At 34.2% G+C, this 12,557-nt stretch overlaps 1 protein-coding gene across 1 annotated transcript in view; it reads left to right on the top strand.

Moving 5' to 3' along the window:
- The window catches only part of tmprss15 (transmembrane serine protease 15), a 23,997-nt gene extending 11,440 nt beyond the window's left edge, over positions 1-12,557 (top strand). Inside the window, exons 12-31 of the mRNA XM_079585953.1 lie at positions 718-846; positions 2,400-2,508; positions 2,586-2,695; positions 2,774-2,911; positions 4,252-4,404; positions 4,546-4,651; positions 6,387-6,534; positions 6,623-6,764; positions 6,881-6,970; positions 7,114-7,239; positions 7,943-8,083; positions 8,172-8,282; positions 8,360-8,492; positions 9,978-10,073; positions 10,159-10,208; positions 10,293-10,497; positions 10,574-10,755; positions 11,332-11,427; positions 11,551-11,690; positions 12,035-12,557. Coding sequence (XP_079442079.1) covers positions 718-846; positions 2,400-2,508; positions 2,586-2,695; positions 2,774-2,911; positions 4,252-4,404; positions 4,546-4,651; positions 6,387-6,534; positions 6,623-6,764; positions 6,881-6,970; positions 7,114-7,239; positions 7,943-8,083; positions 8,172-8,282; positions 8,360-8,492; positions 9,978-10,073; positions 10,159-10,208; positions 10,293-10,497; positions 10,574-10,755; positions 11,332-11,427; positions 11,551-11,690; positions 12,035-12,214 — 2,585 coding nt within the window. The 3' untranslated portion in view covers positions 12,215-12,557. The remainder of the gene's footprint in view (positions 1-717; positions 847-2,399; positions 2,509-2,585; positions 2,696-2,773; positions 2,912-4,251; positions 4,405-4,545; positions 4,652-6,386; positions 6,535-6,622; positions 6,765-6,880; positions 6,971-7,113; positions 7,240-7,942; positions 8,084-8,171; positions 8,283-8,359; positions 8,493-9,977; positions 10,074-10,158; positions 10,209-10,292; positions 10,498-10,573; positions 10,756-11,331; positions 11,428-11,550; positions 11,691-12,034) is intronic.

The following is a 12,557-nucleotide window of genomic DNA, read 5'->3' as shown; positions in this document are numbered from 1 at the left end:
TCCTCAGAATTAGACTCTATAACTCACAGTTGCAAGTTTATATCTTACAATTCTGAGAAAAGTCAGAATTGTGAGATATAAACTCGCAATTGCAACTAATAAAGTCAGAATTTATATAAACTCGCAATTCTGGCTATTTCTCGCAATTGCGAGTTTATTCCACAATATTGACATTATTACTCGCAATTGCTGGTTTATAATCTCGCAATTCTGAGAAAGAAAAGTCACAATTGTGAGATAAAAAGTAGCGAAAACAAGCTTCCATAAAATGTCAGTTTATATATTCTGCTCAAACGTTTGGGTTCAGAAATATTTTTTTAATGAAATTAATACTTTTATTCAGCAAGTTTGAATTAAATTGATCTAAAGTGACAGTAAGAATCCTGGAAAAAATGTATCATGGATTTCTCAAAATGATTAAGCAGCACAACTGTTTTCAACATTAATAATTGGAAATGTTTCATGAGCAGCAAATCGGCATATTAAAAAAATGATTTCTGAAAGATCATGTGACACTTGAAGACTGGAGTAAGGATGCTGAAAAATCATCCATCATAGGAATAAATTACATTTTAAAATGCATTAAAACAGAAAACAGTAATTTTTTTAAATGTTATTCATATTGCATATTTGTGAAAAACAACAGATTTTGTTTTAAAAAATCAGTGTTTTCCTACCTGTTGGCTGGAATGGTAATAATCTTGCTTCGTCTGTCAGCCACTCCAGTGAATTGTCCTGATGGACAGAAGGCATGTGCTGATGGCACATCATGTATTTCTTCAACTGACTTCTGTGATGGAATACAAACCTGTTCTGATGGCTCAGATGAGAATCAGAGTGTCTGTGGTATGTATTTATTACCATTTTAATATTATATTTTGTATTTAAAATATTAGTATTTACTTTGAAAATATGCACTCGGGGCTTGACATGAACTTTTTTGCTCACCAGCCGCTGTGGCTAGTGGTTTTCCAAAGTTACTAGTCACTCAGCATTTTCACTGACCACAATTTTGACATCGATACCAAGAGGAAAAACTTCCATATAAGTATTTTTAATATAATATCATAATTTGGCAGGTATATAAGGCTGCTGTCACTTTAAGGCCTGACGCACGGATCCATTAAAATGTTATACATGCGTTTTCTTTCTCAACTGTTTACTTTAAATTAAAACATTACTTAGTGTTTACGTGAATACTCGCCAAGATAGACATTTTGACATTACGTTGTGTGTATTTAACTGTTTAAGTACTGAGAGGAGGCTTTTTGTGCTCACGTTGGGTGTGAGCACAAAATCTGCAGGAATGAGTAAAATTATACGCAATACGCGAAATCCCACACCGCAATTCAAGCCCTGTAACAGAAACTATATTCATCCAGAGCAAATGAAAGGAGTGAGTGAGGGAAGGCGGGTTTGTGTAAAGAGAAAAGAGAGAGCAAGAAAGCGCAGCTTGTATCGTGTATCTGTTCTGCGGAAAATGAGTATTAAAAGGCTTGCCGATATTTCAGTATTCAAATAACCTATTTCAGAAAAGGTTCATTAGTTAATGTATAACTAACATTAACTAACCATGAGCAATACATTTGAAGCAAAATTTGAACCATGAGCAAAAACATTTGTTACTGTATTTTAGGGCTGTAAACGATTAATCACGATTTATCGAATCCAAAATAAAAGTTTGTGTTTACATAATATATATGTGTGTGTATTGTGTATAATTATTTTGTATATATAAATGCACACACATGCATGTATATATTTGAGAAATATTTGCATTTATATACTGCATATATATTTGTATATGATTTATATTATATATAAATAGAACTATTTTATATATAAATAACACATTTTTCTGAAATATATACATGCATGTGTGTGTATTGATATATACAAAATAATTATACACACACACATATATTATGTAAACACAAACTTTTATTTTGGGTTCGATTAATCGTTTACAGCCCTACTGTATTTGTTAATCTTTGTTAACGTTAGTTAATAGTAATACAGCTGTTCATTGTTTGTTCATGTTAGTTCACAGTGCATTAACTAATGTTAACAAGATTTTAACAAAGTATTAGTAAATGTTGAAATTAACATGAACAAAGATTAATAAATGCTGTATACGTGCAGTTCATTATTAGTTCATGTTAACTAATGAAGTTAACTAATGAAGTTAACTAATGAACCTTATTGTAAAGTGTTACAAAAAAAATCTATATTTTTTATTTAGTTTAATATTTCAGATGCCTTTTAAAAAAAACTACAATTGAAAAAAACTTATATATTATGTAATAAAATTCAACCCGCTAAAGTGGCTAGTGGGACTGACTGCTTTACACGCACTTATTGCGATAGATGCAGTATTGTGTGCCTTTCATACTCCACAGCAACAATGTGTGATGGACAGTTTCTCCTGCTTGGTTCGACCGGATCCTTCCACTCTAAAAACTTCCCAGAGGTCTATGACGGTCCCACAGCCTGCCGCTGGATTATACGGTAATACAATAATCAGATTCATCTAGACACACTTTTGAGATTTCACCAACTCATACAGTCTTTTATTTCACCCACAGAGTAACTGAAGGCTTGGCCATGAAAATAGTATTTCACACTTTCGATACGGAACAAGATATTGACGTTCTGGAGCTATATGAGGGCGCCGGCCCTATGAAAACATTGACATGTGAGTTTCGACAAACGGCGTTGCATTAAGATTTCTGACTTCATAAGTAGTGTCTTGACATCAGATTGTGTCTTTCAGACTCTCTCTCGGGGACGTCACCAGGGGAATTCTGGCTATTATCTCATGAAGCCACTGTTGAATTTAAAGCAAACTTCATCAATAACTTTCAAGGCTTCAATGCTACTTACATGGCCGAGAACATCAGTGAGATCTCTAGTGGGTATTGATTTCCCAAAAATTGAATGAATGTTATTTGAACATTTATGGAACGTTCTACACAATAATGGTGTGGAAATACCTTATTCAGAGGCATAGTGTTGCCACGATACTGGAATTTCCAACTTCGATACGATACCTTGAAAAATACTGATATTCAATACCACTGCCATATATACCGCCCATACAGATCATTTATTATCTTATCATTTTTTGATCATTTGGGTAATTTTGTTGTAATAGCTTACACTCAGCACAGGGAGGCTTTATTTGAATTGCTTGAACTACATAAATAAAGAATCCGTAATAAAATAAGAACAAATAAATCAATTGCAAACGATAGCACAAATATACAATAGCATAAAGAGACAAATGAAGTAAACATGGCTTTAAGTTTTTCAGGTGGGTCTCTCAGTAGTATTCAGGTAACAAATACTGCTGAAATTAAAGTTATCTAATGTAAAAAATGAAATGCAGATTAATACTTAAAGTTATTCAGTCAAGAGCAGAGTTATTTTCTCTTTGTCTTTTGCTATTTGATTAACATTACAGACAGCAGCAGGTTTATTAGGCTGCTGTCACTTTAAGAGATTATGCACAGATCCAATATACTGTTACACAACATGCAATAATTTGTTTTAAACTATTTACGTTCCAAAACTGACTGCATTTACCCGAATACTCAGAAAGACGGACATTTTGACATAATTTTGTATGTATTTGCGCCGTTTAAGCGCAATAAGCTACGAAAAAGAAGTCAATTTGGTTCTCGCGAGCTGTTTGAGAGGCGGCAAACCAAAGTCTAAGATCAGAGGTGCGCGCGCTTTTGTTGTGAGCTCAAAACCGGCGGGAATGACTAAAAATTATGCACAATACAAGCACTATTGTGTTTCGATTCGCTGTCGGAGATTGTCGCGCAGTTTGGTATCGGCCTATCGATACTGCAGAAAAGGAGTATTGGAACCGTGTCCGATATTTCAGTATCAATACATATTGAAATTTCAAGATTTTTGACAACATATAGAGTGCTGCAGTGATGACATATTTTTGTAGGTTCTTTCGACAAAAACCACATAATTCTTCCATTTGGCTTTTGGATTATTGCAGAAAATAAGCTCTGTGACCAAGAAAAGATTATGATTCTTACACATTCTGATCCTCTAGATACATTTCCCAAATGAACACTATTGAATTTTAAAGTCTAAATACAACCAAAACTACACCACTGTCGCATGGCTTCAACATCACCATCGCTAAGCTTCCCAAGTGCAAAAATGCGAACTTTTATTTCAGTAAAAAAATCATATTCAAGTTTTATTGAACTCTATGGTCTTTGGTAGATGAAGACAAGATAAGCTGTTCGTTTGAAGAGGACTTGTGTCACTGGAGGCAAGAATCTGAAGACAGTGGCGACTGGATTCGAGCACAAGGCGCTACTCCTCCACCAGGCACTGGCCCGAGCTTTGATCACACAATGGGCAACAACCAATCAGGTGCCATTTCATACACTATGCTATTAAAGACTATACATAGAATTGATCTGCTGTTAGCAAATACTTGAAAATGTATGCCGTCTAATGTTTATTATACTTTGATGATATTTACTCTGATGCACATCGATTTTTATCTCATAGGGTACTACATTGTGACCCCTATGTCTCCTGGAAGTGTGGATAAACAATTCCGTATCTACAGTCTTCCTCTGACTCCTGCAAAGGAATCAATGTGTCTAAAATTCTGGTTAGTTTTTATCAGGGGTAACGTTTGGAAACATTCAGCTTATACATGCACATTTTTCTAAAAATACGTCCTATAAATGCAAATTAAAATGATGCAATGGTGCCTCTTGTGAAAAAGAAGTGCGCTTAATTGTATTGAATGTGCACTTGTAGTGTGCTTCAGATTTTAAAAGTTTATTTTTAAAAACCGTACTTGCAGAGAATATAATGTTAATAAAATACAAGTCCACTTAAGTGTACTTAAATGCCAAATTAAACATTTTCAATCATTTTAAATATTTTTTTTAATAATCTTTAGTTGTCCTTTCCCTCCTAATGCATAAAAACTGCATAGACCTTTTGCATTCCTGGGTCTGTTTGGAACCGGTGGAATGTAAGCTTATAAAAGTCTCATTTATTTAAATAGCGCTTTTTACAATACAGATTGTTTCAAAGCAGCTTTACAGAGATAACAGAGAAAAAAAAACAATCATAACTGAATATTTTTCCAACTAAAACCATATTGTATCTAATCAGTAACTTCTCATTAATGAGTGAATGCACAAAATGTTTAACATTTTGAATGTTACAATGTTTTTTTTTTAATCATCCTATTTATCCCTTTTTATTAATTAAATTTTTTTTAGAAATTCTTTGAAATTGTAATTTTTTTCAAGAAATAATGCAAAAAACAGTGGTGCAAGAAAATATATTTTTATCAGAATTTATGAGAAATTTTATTTGACTATATCATTAGATTAAATTCATAAGTAACATCATAATATGAGAATTACCAGTATTCATACTGGTAATTCTCATATTATGATGTTACTTATAAATTGAAACGTATAACTCGTGCCTGCTCAAAACTGTTTTCAAACAAAATATATTAATTTTACTTGCATGACATTTTACTTTCACATGAAAAAAATGACGATGATAAACCGCTTGAATCTCCTTTTCATGCTGCAATGGTTTATCAATAGGTGGCAGCAAAGTGAAATTTGAACTTTTTATTTTTTCCCCCAATCCCTCTTTCCTTTTTCAAATTTAGACGATTTGGTCTATGAACTTTTGCTCTAAAAACACATTAAGACATTAATTTGTTTTTGTCCTTTTATTTTACAAGTGTAACAATTTAGTTGGTTATATCTCTTAATTTTTTTTGTTAAACAAATCAGAAAAAAGTGTAAATTGACAATCTTAACAGACGTACAAAATTGATCTTCGTACTAAAAACTATGGATTAAAAATAATAATAATTATGTACCTCTTCAATGTCAAAACAGACCCGAATGCAATAGAAGTGCACTTAATTTTATTAACCACATTTTCTCCTTAACACGGCAGTGAATCAAAGACAGTCTCAATATCGCGGTTTGAAATCGCTGGTGTTTCTGACGTCACAAAATACCTTGTAACCAATCAGGTCAACGTGTGATCGTCAACGAGTGGATCTCTGAGCTGGAGGCGGGGCTCATTTGCATATTCATAGAACCGCGTATACTAAATGAGGCAAGGGTGTAGACTGTAGGGTTACATTCAAGCTATTTTAAGGCATAAAGAAAAACTTTTAAATGTAATTTTGGTGATCAAAGATGAGTTTTAAGGGAAACAATTATTGACTACAGGGGGACTTAAAATACACGACATGCAAGTTTCGATAGAAATTAAAAGTATGCTGAGGTGTACTTCTTTTTCACAAGGGGATTGAACTCCCCTGTAAGCATTTGATGAATGTACCTGGTGTCTTTGAGGTACCATATGTTCGGGGAGGAGGTGTGGCGTCTGATGGTCACAACAGAGGAACGCTCGTCCGTCACGGTCCTCTTCCAGAAAGAAGGGAACTATGGTGACAACTGGAACTATGCTCAAGCCACACTAAACATCACTGCAGATTATGTTGTCAGTTCATGTACAAAGCAACTTGGCTCGTAACATTAACCGGTTAAAAAGTCGCTAAATACATTTGCCCGTTTCTTGTCTGTCTTAGGTGGCATTTGAAGCGCAGAAGAGGGCGGGATTTCTGAATGATATCGCCCTGGATGACATCAGCATAGTGCCTGGTGCCTGCGGACAGGCTCCTCCTGACCCAACCCCTGTCCCGCCTCCCACGACCCCCCCTCCCATACCAGGCAAGATCTAGCAATAGACCCTTTTCACAATGATGTCAGTTTGTTGTCATGCAAATGCTATGTGTATTAGCACAGAATTGTAAAGGAGTTCCATTTATGTAATTTAATTCTAATAGTGGATTGCGGGGGACCCTTCGATCTGTACGAGTCAAACTCTACATTCAGTTCTCCAAACTACCCCAATGGCTATGGACACAACGCTTTGTGTAAGTATTGGATAGATTAAGTTCATTCCATGATCATTAAGAATGCAGAATAATTCATGGAAGATTCTAATAAAAAATGGACAATTACACCCCTACCTCATTTAATTGATAATGTTCTGATTATTATGGTTTCTCTTGGACAGGTATGTGGACTTTACATGCTAAGGAAGGACAGAATATACAATTACATTTTCAAGACTTTGCTTTAGAAATGGCTAATGACATTTTAGAAATTCGAGATGGAGTGGAGCCGAATTCAGAGTTGCTAGGTAATTTTGTTTGGAAAACATGAATCTTTGAAAAAAAAAATGTGAGTGTGTGTATATATATATATATGCATTTATATTATAGGTAATGGGGGATTTCGATACATTTTTCAATTGAAAAAAAGTATATACTACTTTTCAAAAGTTTGGGATCGGTACGATTTTTAAAAATGTTTTCAAAGAAGTCTTATGTATTTAAATTATTCAAATATTTGAATTTTTCTGTTTTAATATATTTTTTTAAATGTAATTTATTCATGTGGTGTCAAAGCTGAATTTTCAGCATCATTACTCCAGTCTTCAGTGTCACATGACCCTTCAGAAATCATTCTAATATGATGATTTGCTGCTCAAGAAACTTTTCTTATTATTTTCAATCCTGAAAACAGTTGGGCTGCTTAATATTTTTGTGACCATGATAAATATTTTCCTCAATGAATAGAAAGTTCAAAAGAAGTATTTAAAAAAATGTTTTGTAACAAAGTAAAAGTCTTTACTGACACTTTTGATCAGCTGAATGATAAATGTATATATTTTGACAATTGTAATATTTCATTCACCATTAATATGAAATACAGATAATATGCCATAATAGTCAATATTTAACATATCATTACTTTTGCATTATGTTAATGGGTTTTTTGCACAATATGCAAAAAATTAATAAATGGATCTTTATGTAGTAATGTGTGTTTCGTCTCTGAAGGTGTCCTAACTGGTGATCGTTCCTTCCCGGATCTTTTTTCCACAACCTCTCGGGTGACCGTCATGCTTTCCACAGACTCCTCGGCGAATGACAAAGGCTTTCTAGCCAACTTTAGCACCGGCCTTAACATTGGCCAACCAGGTTAGTTTTATTCTTTGTACTTTAATGCAAATGTTGAAACAACATGGAGATGGCCTAAGAAACTGCAAAAACTCTCATGAATATGCAGATCCTTGTCCCACTGGACAGTTTCAATGCGGCACAGGAGTGTGTGTGTCCAATGCCAGCGTGTGTGACGGTGTAGAAAACTGCTCCGATGGCTCCGATGAAGGCGACTGTGGTAAATCAAACTACAACAAAACCTCACCAATCCAATCTTGCTGTTCATGCTGCTGATCACAGGCTGTTGTATTTTAGTGCATTTAATAAAAGCTAATGTCACTGGAACTGAACGACTGAGACTTCAGGTCCAGAATGATCTTTACACGGTGTGTGCTGAAGACTGGACCTCTCAGCTATCTGACTTCTTCTGCCGCTACTTGGGCTACAGGTGAACACTTACCCATCGAATATATTAAGCATATTATAATATTAACCATGTGAAGACATATGAAAGAAAATGTCAGAAAAATCCGATTTTTGAAAGGTTGAGTAATAAAAAAATTGCATATGTTTGTTGAGTATCATATTTGATACATCAGGCTTTTATGGTTCATATAGTATGATATAGGAGAATAAGAAACTTATTCTCGAGTATGAAAAAACAGCTACATTTTATTCAGATGGCAAACTGACCAAAAATATACAATTTTGTGCAGTGGCTAATGTTTATATAATATGGCCATAAAGTAAGATGAAATTCTAATGTACATCAATGAGATCAGCATAGCAGACTACATAAAATAAATCTGAAAATCAGTTAATCTCCCAATAATATGTCTTACTAAGATCATATTTAAATTAGTGCTGGGCAACGATTAATCGTGATTCATATGTGTGTGTTTACTGTGTATAATTATTTTGTATATATAAATACACACACATGCGTAAGACATATTTGCATGTATATACTGTACATATATATTTTTACATAATTTATATTATATATAAAAATAAAAATAAATCTTAAATATATACATGCATGTAGGTGTATTTATATATTGAAAATAATTTTACACAGTAGTTTTTTTTATAGTTTTATAGTTTATTTCAGGAATACATGGCCTCTCGGCCCATAGTTCCAAGATTACAATATCATGACAGATGCTCTTTTTTTCATTCCATGATATATGTACAGCGCTAATCTCCATGCATGCTTTGACTCACAAACCTGTGACACATCAACACAAACATCACCAACAAGTGTGAGGTCACTCAGATATTTCTTACGCAGATCCATATACAAAGAACAGTCATACAAAAATACAAATTATGCACAGTACACACACATATATTATGTAAACACAAACTTTTATTTTGGATGCGATCATTTAAATGCTTAGTTTTATGATCAAAGCTCTGTTTTCTGTAGTCTTATTGTGGCGGCAAAACATATAATGCAGTGCAATGATGATTGAGAGATGAACAAATAAACTCCTCAAAAGCCTGATGTATCATATTTGATACATCCGATTTTTCTAAAGAAAAAAGATGGATAATCAAGTAAACCTAAGTTTCTTCAGTCCAGTAAGTGTTTAACATGGAATATTACTAGCAATATAAAGGTTATTCTTGTTTCCTTTATAAAAATCAGTAGAGATTTCCCAGCAAAAAGACACGTGTACCACAACCTAAAGGTGGACATTTTGTTTAAATGATATATGATAAAACGGTATAAACTATAAATCATAGGACAAAAGGCATGTGGAAGATTATGTACAACAGCAAAGTTTCTTTAATATCTTAGAAATTTGTGTATCAAATATGTTACAGGCTTTATAGGTTAAGCATACAATAGTTTGTCAAATAATACCTATTGTGAAAAAAAACATGTTTGTATATATTGTACATATAACATGTTTGTTGATGTACCTAGGTCAGGAAATGCCTCATTCTCCATCACTATGGATGAAGATAGTCCGTTTGCTACTGTAAGTGTGAGTGCTAATGGCTCACTGGATCTGAAACCCAGGTAATCGATAAAATTGCTGATAACTTTTCTGAGCGCTTTTATTGGCCCATAAAATCTAATTTCAAATTCTTGTGTCTTTTTAAAGTGACGCATGTCTCAGTGAGAAGATCGTGTCTCTGCATTGTAACAATCAACGTAAGTTTTTAACTCGCAGCTTGTATCATACGCTCTTATGCTAGCTAATCAATACAACATCTCAACATCTCTTGTTGTGCATAGCATGTGGCGTTCGTAAAGTCCCTTCAAAAAGTGAAACCAATGTGGAAATGGACAGCGAGCCAGCAGGCAGAGTTGTGGGAGGACAGGATTCCCAGGAAGGGTCGTGGCCTTGGATGGTGTCTCTGAGCTGGCTCGGCCGCCATGTTTGCGGGGCCAGTTTGATTGACAGGGAATGGTTGATAACAGCAGCACACTGTGTTCATGGGTAAGTGTTGCTCCATTCATGGCTGTAGTAGTTGTAGCTGTACAAAAAAAAACTAAATTATATTTTGATCCCGTAGAAAGAATGTTCACCTGTCAAACTGGGCAGCTGTGTTGGGTCTTCACTCTCAGTCTGGGACGGATAACCCTAACAAACAAGTCCATTTAATAGATCAGATTATCATGCACAAGCGCTATAACAGGATAACAAAGGAGTCTGACTTTGCCCTAATGCACTTACAGACACCTGTCAACTACACAGGTACGTTGACAAAACGTACGGAGTTTTACTCCGTTTTTTTTTTTTATATAGGCTAAATATGCTAAAGAGATTTATAGCTACAAAAGATTTCTATTCAAATAAATATTGTTCTTTTAAACGTTGGGTTTTTCAAAGAATCCAATCTCTTGGTGAGATTAAGAGACTTCTTTCAAAAACATAAACCCCAAACTTTTGAATGGTAGTGTACATGTAGACTCCTGTCATATATGATTTATTAATTTTACAGTTGAAATTGTCTGATAATGGATGGTCATGTGATCTCAACATGGTGGCCATAATGAGGGGTAACATGTTTGTCAGAAATATATTGTTAAAGTTTTATTTCACCCAAAAATCAAATGGGAAAAAAATTATATATTACATTTTGCTAAATAAAAAACATAAATAAAATGTAGCCTATGTTTTTTTATGACATTTTAAACATTTTCATTGGCTTTTGGAGTTAGCTGCACCACTACTTTCATATATATATACATATATATCAGAACAATGTAAAATGATTTGGACATATTTTGTTGTCAGATTTCCCAAGGATTAAAATGATTTTTCTTCCAGATTACATCCAGCCCATCTGCCTCCCAGATCCTGGAGCACAGACTGAAGAAGGGAGAGAGTGTTTTATTGCTGGTTGGGGAATGCTGTCTGAAAATGGTCAGATGTACATATTTGTGCATTCTATTCCAGTTTTTTTTTTCCTTTTCTTTTTTTCTCAGATTTGAGTTATTAATATTTTGGATGATCATGTATAAGCTGTTGTTGTTTTTTTATCTCCAGGCAACACAGCTAATGTGTTACAGGAAGCTGTTGTGCCCCTTTTAAGCAACACACAGTGTCAGGAATGGCTGCCTGAGTACAACATTACAGACCGCATGCTGTGTGCTGGGTATGCCGAGGGTGCGGTGGACTCCTGTAAGGTGTGTACATTTTTAATTTTGATATAGTATATGTTTTCATATTTCTTTTCTTTTTTTATTTATTACATTTAATAGATCAAGAATAGTGAAAAAAATTTTTTTCGCGTCTCATATAAACTCACAATTCTTTTTTTCTCTCAATTGTGAGTTTGCTGTGAGAAATAAAGTCATAATTGTAAAATATATAAAGTCAGATTTATATATACTATACATAGAACGTCCTTTTTTAGTTCAAATTCAAATGTAGTACCTACTTAGACTTTGGAGGCAGCGAATCCTCCATACATATTTATGCATATATTATTCTTTTTTATGTATTGGCATATTTTGTGGGCTCTTGACAGGGGGATTCTGGAGGCCCGCTGATGTGTGAAGAGGCTGGCCATTGGGTTCTTGTGGGGGCGACATCTTTTGGTATCGGCTGTGGACGACCCCAGCGGCCTGGAGCTTATGCTCGCGTCAGTCAGTTTGTTGACTGGGTTGTAGAGAACCGACGGCTCTATTCTGACTGGAAGGGGTTATAATAATTTAGTATGCATTGATGTTGTCTTAAATTGATTGTTTTCTTCATTTCCATGAGCTTCTCGACATTGTAATCACCACCTAGTGATTTGTGCACTTTATTTGTCTTTGCTAAAAAAATGTTTTAATGTGAATAATGGAGGAAAAAGTATTTGCTAGTAACCAGTCTGTAATATTCAGCCTACCCCCCAAATGTGATGATATAAACAGTTTTGAAGGATAAATAACAACTGTAATATTAATTCAGGATAGTGCTTTGAGGTTTAATTATTTTCTGAAATATTTGTAATGTATTTTGCTACTGTTGTCTTACAGTTTATCATAAATAAAGACCTTATTTCTTGT

This window comes from Phoxinus phoxinus (assembly GCF_949152265.1).
Source record: "Phoxinus phoxinus genome assembly, chromosome: 17".
Lineage (NCBI taxonomy): Eukaryota > Metazoa > Chordata > Actinopteri > Cypriniformes > Leuciscidae > Phoxinus > Phoxinus phoxinus.
Note: the sequence above shows the minus strand (reverse complement) of the source record. Positions and strands in the feature narration are given on the sequence as shown.